Source organism: Choristoneura fumiferana, chromosome 13 (genome assembly GCF_025370935.1).
Source record: "Choristoneura fumiferana chromosome 13, NRCan_CFum_1, whole genome shotgun sequence".
Taxonomy (NCBI): Eukaryota; Metazoa; Arthropoda; class Insecta; order Lepidoptera; family Tortricidae; genus Choristoneura; species Choristoneura fumiferana.
Window position 1 is genome coordinate 15,128,593 of NC_133484.1, and position 7,565 is coordinate 15,136,157.

The 7,565-nt window shown below is 37.4% G+C and overlaps 1 protein-coding gene and 1 long non-coding RNA gene across 2 annotated transcripts; both read left to right on the top strand.

Moving 5' to 3' along the window:
- Positions 1 to 1,431: 1,431 nt before the first annotated feature.
- Positions 1,432 to 3,744, top strand: RpL15 (ribosomal protein L15). Its single transcript, XM_074096438.1, has 5 exons — positions 1,432 to 1,532; positions 1,768 to 1,960; positions 2,405 to 2,541; positions 3,081 to 3,191; positions 3,461 to 3,744. Exons 2-5 carry the CDS (start codon positions 1,789 to 1,791, stop codon positions 3,653 to 3,655), a joined length of 615 nt encoding a protein of 204 aa, XP_073952539.1. The 5' UTR covers positions 1,432 to 1,532; positions 1,768 to 1,788; the 3' UTR covers positions 3,656 to 3,744.
- A 1,182-nt stretch (positions 3,745 to 4,926) lies between these two features.
- On the top strand, positions 4,927 to 6,540 carry LOC141434144 (uncharacterized). The gene is made up of 2 exons (XR_012452022.1): positions 4,927 to 5,154; positions 5,446 to 6,540. It is a non-coding gene; the product is annotated as an uncharacterized lncRNA (long non-coding RNA).
- Positions 6,541 to 7,565: the final 1,025 nt, after the last annotated feature.

A 7,565-nucleotide genomic window follows, 5' to 3' on the forward strand; every position in this document is an offset into this window, starting at 1 on the left:
CTCTTTTATCAAAAATCTTCTTGGGGATGGGCCCTAAAATATACATAGAACTCCCAAGTACAATTAGAAATACGGAAAGCTTTGTAGAATTAATTCTACAAATTCTAGTTATTAGTCTTTAAAGACGTTTTTAAAAGAGTTATTAATTAAGAAAGCTTACTATACTGTGAACGAATTTTTAAGGAGAAATTTAATGATTTTATACAGTAAAATGTTGTGGACGGACATGAATGATAAGTAGATACAATAGTGGTAATTAGGTAAAATTTCTCATTAATTTAATTTTTGTTATTTTTTCATGTTTAATTCGATTAATTATATTTATTATTATTATTATTATTTTATGTTGACATATTATTTCTTGAGATTAGTTATTGGATAGTGCAAGGATTTTAATTTAATAATGTATAAGAATGAGTGTTATTACTTTAGATCCTACATATAGTCGTTAAGATAAATTGTATGTAGTATTGACATGTTACAGAGAAACGTAAGTCATAACACCTGTGTAGTGTATTACCTGTAACACACAATAAATACTTTGACTTTGGAATCGTTTAGCAACATCGAGTCCGATAACCCGTACAAATTTCGGATCAGTCAAGCGATAAATCCGACTTTTCACCGATGTTATTGTCAATGTGTGAGTTTGGAGCCATCTGTACACGAATTATTAGTGTATTGTTGGATTATTTATGTGTTAACCTCGTCATAACAGTCAGTTGGCAGTTTTGTTTTTGCATGTAAGTGTGCGGAACTGCACTTGTGTGCACATTTCCCCCCGCAACAAACGCCAGAGCTATTTTAGAGGTATGCTACCGCTAAGGCTCTACTCCCTTCCGGTAGGAAGCCCGCGTTGCACTAAGCCCATGGTATTCGGTTTTTCGTATTTTGCTTAATGAAATGGTGCTTCTTAGCATGCTATAAAATTATAAAAAGTAATATGTGGTAATAAATGAATAATACGAATGTTTGTTCTCGGATCTTGGGTGTTTATTTTATATTTAAGTATGTATTTATTGTTAATGTAAATTAAGAAAAAGTAAAATTAGAAGTATTTATTGAAAGTACGATTTGACAATGCAAAGGAACCGAGTTGTTATAAAAATTCAAAAGACGGTTGCCTGGATACGTAAATCCATAAACAAGACATTTTATGGGTGTGCAACCTTCTTAACATTTATTTACTTTGGGACTAGGTCAATTGGGGCTAAGTGTCCCTTAATATTTATTTATTTAAGTGTATTCCTAACACAATCCAACTTCTTTTAACTGTTTTTCCTGAATACAAAAAAAAATACTGCATAAAAAAATCCAAAGACATTTTACTGTAATCAGCAGTGTAGAATCTACAAAAACGGTATTTTTTTACTACCTATTTTTTACTAGACATTTTAATTGTTGTCAATTTGGGGGTAAATTCCTGTACAAATAGCAACACCAACTATTATTAGACGCCATATTTGAAGAGCTGTCACTGTCATTCAGTTCAGTAGCATTCTTTTCCGGTTTACCTGTGGAGTACGCGAGACGTATGTTGAAATTAATCTTTATTTATCTCTGTGAAATATGAATATTTACAGTAATCGGTCCTCTTAAAAGTTGTAATGTGTTGTCTATTTCATGATTCATAGTGTATTGTTTGATTTTAATAACGTTTTTGATTCCAGCGTGGACAATGTTTTATGTGATGGAGGGTCATGGATCGCTCTATTTGTGGCCAGACCGATGATGTGACTTCTGATCAATACTTGATTTTGTTGCTAGGTCTGCCACAGGCTTCCCAAGATGGGCGCGTACAGATATATTCAGGAATTGTACCGCAAAAAGCTCAGCGATGTTATGCGTTTTCTGTTGCGCATAAGGGTATGGCAATACCGGCAGCTGACCCGTATGCATCGCGCCCCCAGGCCCACTAGGCCTGACAAGGCGAGAAGGCTGGGATACCGCGCCAAGCAAGGTAATTACACTACAGCGCTGTAACTTCACTTATCACACTCGACTTCACTCGAGCTTTTTGCCGTTACCCGCGACTCCGTCTGCTAAGAATTCGTTCATTGTCATCCCACGGGAAACGTGAAAAACTATTTGATTGTCCAATTATTTCCATACTAAATTTCATCTAAATCCGTTTAGTTGTTAAAGCGTAAAGGGGTAACGACAGAGATGCTTTCACATTCATAATTTTAAGGACTATCTTATGCAGTGATTTTGTCCGCCAAGAATTCGTTTATCGTTTTCCCGCGGGAACTTATTTTTCCGGGTTTATATATTTTGTTCTTCCCAGTAACCTAAACCATGCCAAATTTGTCCCAAATCGGTGCAGGCGTGAAGCTGTAGCACAGCACAGCTAGACAGGTACTTCATTTATAGTGCAGATGTTAACCCAGCGATTGTCTTGTAGGTTACGTGATCTTCAGAATCCGCGTGCGCCGCGGAGGCCGCAAGCGTCCGGTGCCTAAGGGAGCTACCTACGGCAAGCCCAAGAGCCACGGAGTCAACCAGCTGAAGCCCACACGCAACCTGCAATCTATTGCTGAGGTAAGTAATAGTAATATATTATAATCTAGTTGATTTGCAACCTGGCCCTTCAGGTACCTACTATGAAGTGCACAATTTGAACTTCGTATCTTGCCATCCCACGAGTGAGAGATGATACGATACGAACTTCAAATTTCGTAGTAGCCCCCCTGATGTCGAGAAATTCTAACCTCAAAAAGTCACATGGTGATTAAATGCTTTGTTGAAAAAAACAACAGTGCTGATTTGCCATGCTGTTTTGTAGCATTCAATTTTACTGAGAAGCTTACTTAAGTTTAAAAATAATAAAATTAAAGAATGTTTTCTCATTTATTTAACTATTTTTCGTCACCCGTTTTGCTTCATATAGATATAGATAGAATAATAAATTAAAATCTTGGATTGTTTCTAAGATCTAGATAATATGCATTAACAGATTTACTGTGTTACTTTTGATAAATTATACTAATAGTATGATCTGCTGTACAGATAATTCCCTGATATGTTATTTTGCTGTGTAGGATATTTTATTATTTTCGTAACATCAACTTTTTCTTCAGGAGCGTGTTGGTCGCCGTTGTGGTGGTCTCCGCGTCCTCAACTCTTACTGGGTTGCGCAGGACTCCTCTTACAAATACTTCGAGGTCATCCTGGTGGATCCTTCCCACAAGGTAAAAACCCCAGTATATTACTACTAAACACTTGTATGAATTACTGTTTTACCTATTCGTATAACTCACTTTTTTTTTGTACTTCTTATATGATTGTTTCAAGTGTTAGTTCCAAGAACTACATTATTTGTAAATGATGAACAACTGTCATGCACCAATCTGAAAGGTTTTGCTGAAAAATCACCTACCATTTTATCTGATCTCAAATACCAAAAATCAAAAACCCCCTCCATATTATATCCATTACTAACTGCAGCTTTTTGTTGCAGGCCATCCGCAGAGACCCCAAGATCAACTGGATAGTGAACGCTGTTCACAAGCATCGCGAGATGCGTGGCCTCACTTCGGCCGGGCGCAGCTCCCGTGGCCTTGGCAAGGGTCATCGCTACTCGCAGACCAAGGGCGGCTCCCGCCGTGCTTGCTGGATCAGGCGCAACACTCTGCAACTGCACCGCAAGCGTTAAACATAGTCCTAACTACGTCAATGACTTTCTATATGTTTATGTATTTATGCACATGGAAAGCCAATGGCCTAATAAACTTATTGACCTAATATTTTGTTTACTTTACTGGACTATTTAGATTTAAATTTGTTAGAGAGTTCATGTAAGTATGATGCAATAGTTGGTGTCATGTTTTATTGCAGAATTCTGAGGACAATAGTTGTGAAAAGTGACAAAGTGCTTTGATGAATGGAATATCAAACCATACTGAGCGGCAAAAAGTCTGGCCCTCAAATTTATGCAGAATTTGTAACTTTGTAGGGTGGGCCAAATTTTGTTCCGCTGAGTAAATATTTGCCACGTGACCTGCCAGAATATTATTCACATAAGTTTCATAATGAATTCCCTTATTAATAAACTTCGACTGACATTCTCTGAAAAGATTCTTACTGTGGATCGCAATTCAGTTGGTTTGACAGTACAGTACTTAGTTTACAAACTAGGAACAAAAAAGATTAATGTTCTTGCACTTTCAGGGCTGTCAATAGCAGGTGCGGTTGAAGTACAAACAAAGTAGATAGATAAAAAGAGCTTGTTACATTAGATTGATGAAAACACCTTCTAATGATTAAAATCATTTAATGTTTCATCTCAATATTTAATTTCTGAAAATTGTGAACCAAAACCTTTTTTTTAAGTAATTCAATTTACGGAGGTAGGTACTAAGTTTATTTGTTTTTTTCACATATTTTACTGATATGATAAACATGCTTTCTATTATGATTGGTTTTTTTTGGAGTCTTTTTGTATTTTTTATTTCAACTCCAAATTTGTTACTTTTACGGGTATCCAGTGAAACCATATCGAAAATACAAACTGAGACATGGATGCACAGAAAAAGAGACCAGAGCTGGTCTCTTTTTCTGGTTTTTCTGTGCATCCATGTCTCAGTTTGTATTTTCGATATGCTTTCTATTAATTTCAGTCGTAGTAGGTTCTTTTTTTCTAGTGCCGAATGTTCGGCATTTAAACTGAATATCGGGCGAATGTCGAAGTTAGGCTCAAAAGCAGCCGAAATTCGGTTAAACCGAATGTAAAATGAATTTCGGCCCATCCGTAATATTAACCGCAACCTCGACGATAGTCACAAGACATTCCATCAGCTTACCTCTGTCACTGACCAACTTTAATTTCTTCAGAACTCTGCCTCAAGTTATGAGCTTAATCGTATTAATTTGTAGTTTCAGGAAGCCCATGCTGATGAGGTTCCTCTCAATGAGAAAAGGTAATTATCCTTGTCAGTTCCTCTTATTTAATTGATCGTATTTTATAATAGGTTTTAATGATGATATAATGCTTTATGATATGCGCAACCCTGATTACCACGCATTTAAAACTTCCTTGGATGGCTGAATAAAACCAAAACAAAAAATCCTGTTTCTTACCGGACTATGGTGTTTCTAATTAGTAACTTTTTCCTTTTCCAGGTATTATTATTTCACACCTCATTCAACTTACAGGTAATTACTCATACTTTTTATTTATTTATACTATTATTTTTTATTCAAATTTTTTATATTTTCCAAAGTCAAATTAGTTAGCTTGTTATTCCTAATGTTGACAAGAACTTTGATTTTGGGAATAGTAAAATTCTTGTCTAGGTGAGGTTATTGTTATTTTTAATTTTCAATAAACCTCAATCCGGCGAGACACATTTCAAATGTGTAATGTAATGATTTTTGAGTTGCTCTTTACTCCATAATTTCTTGCTGTGTAATCTGTCTATAACATGTTTTATTTTTTATTTTTAGGTAAATCGAGTTACGTGCCAGCCAACAGACGCGAAGGGGAGGTGCATTTATACTTTATAGGTTTCATCCTGTATCTTAGTCTAGTTGTGTAGAAGTGCACCCCCATCCTGGCGCCCATGCAAAGGAGAAATATGCGTGATGTACTTTGCAAGAAAGATCATCATCAACCCAGCCTATAAACGTCCCACTGCTGAGCAGGGGCCTCCTCTCAGAACAAGAGGGCTTGGGCCATAGTTCCCACGCGGGCCCAGTGCGGATTGCTTCGCAGGTTATGCAGGTTTTCTCACGATGTTTTCCTTCACCGCAAAGCTCGTGGTAAATTTCAAATGTAATTCTGCACATGAATTTCGAAAAACTCACGAGGTGCGAGCCGGGGTTCGAACCCACGACCCTTTGCTTGAGAGGCGATAGGTCAAACCACTAAGGCCACCACGGCTTCAAGACTTCGCAAGAAGAATAAAAAATAATTATCTTTTTAACTTTTTAGTATTCTTGTTCCAAATTTACTTACGGCCACGGCGTATATACTCGTAGTCGGACGCATAGTAGCGTTTTCCAGCTCCATTCCACCATCAGACATCAGACACTAGCTACCATCTAGCATCAAAGTACTCCGTCAAAACGAATGCAACGAACCTAAACTCGATGGGTACTCTATTACCGAATTTCTAAGATCACCTTCCAGCTCTATCATCAGACCCGGTTACCATCTAGTACCAAAGTACTCGTCAAGATGAATCAAACGAGTCCAAACTCGATGAGATTGCGATGTTTAATAACCTAGTTCCTGTGGCCCCCTTCCAGCTCCATCATCAGACCCTGGGCACAGATTGCCCCCTCAATATACCGCTTAGTAAAATTTTGTACCATTCAGAGTTCACCAAATTAGGCGGCAGCGTCGGAAGTGCGGGAGACGTAACGCCATGCTGTGATTGGCCATTTCAAAGTCGCGAGTGCAATGAACTCTTGCCGTGCTAGTAAATAGTGTTGTGACATAATTAGTTTACTATTGACAAAATTATCGATAAGAACACTTAAGTATTAGTTAGGTACTACTTGATGGATTTTAAGAATAGAATAATACTCTAACAGTTATCCACTTATTTTTTCTCTCAGGGCATTGTGGAAACCTACAGAATGAATCGTGATATGCATGAAAGGAAAAAACCGGCCAAGTACGAGTCGGACTCGCGCACGAAGGGTTCCGTACCATTATATCTACACAACATAAGTCATTAGCAAAAAAATCACGTTTTTTAACCCCCCCCCCCCCTATAATATTTATTTTTAATGTGAATATACAACTAAATATTCTGTTAGTATTTCAAGCGTTTACCTGTTGTCAAGAAACGGCAAAAAAAATCACGTTTGTTGTATGGAAGCCCCCTTTAATATTTATTTTACTTTGTTTTTAGTATTTGTTGTTATAATAATAATATAGCGGCAACAGAAATACATCATCGGTGAAAATTTCAACTGTCTAGTTATCACAGTTCATAAGATAAAGCCTGGTGACAGACAGACAGACGGACAGTGGAGTCTTGGTAATAGGGTCCCGTTTTTACCATTTGAGTACGAAACCCTAAAAATCACCGTTACTTTCACGGAAGAATGAAAACAAGCTTTTTTTTTATTCTTCCGTGGTTACTTTTGCATCGTCCCGGGTGGTTTCTTCCTTTTCAGGTACGGTACTGTAGAAAAACCCGACTAGTAGCTATACAGTACGATAAAACAATTAAGATTTGCAATTGTAGTAAACACGACACTTATTTTTTAACGAATATTTTCACTGTAACATTGCCAGCAAATTTATAACATACTCGATACGAGCTCGAGCGTTTATTAGCAGCAGGGCTACTACGAAACTCGAAGTTCGTGTCGTGCGGTCCCTCTCGCTCTCGTATTAAATAGTATGTGTCAGAGGGACCGCACGACACGAACTTCGAGTTTCGTAGTAGCCCTGCTGAACACTAGCATTACACGTGCCGACGTTAGACAGTGACAGTTATAGAATTTAGCACAGAGAGTAAAAGAGAGAAAAGGGATTGTTTACGATAGTGACCAGCGTAAGTAGAACTCGTGGTACGTTTTTGTTTTAAATTCGTTAATTGTTGTTAAAA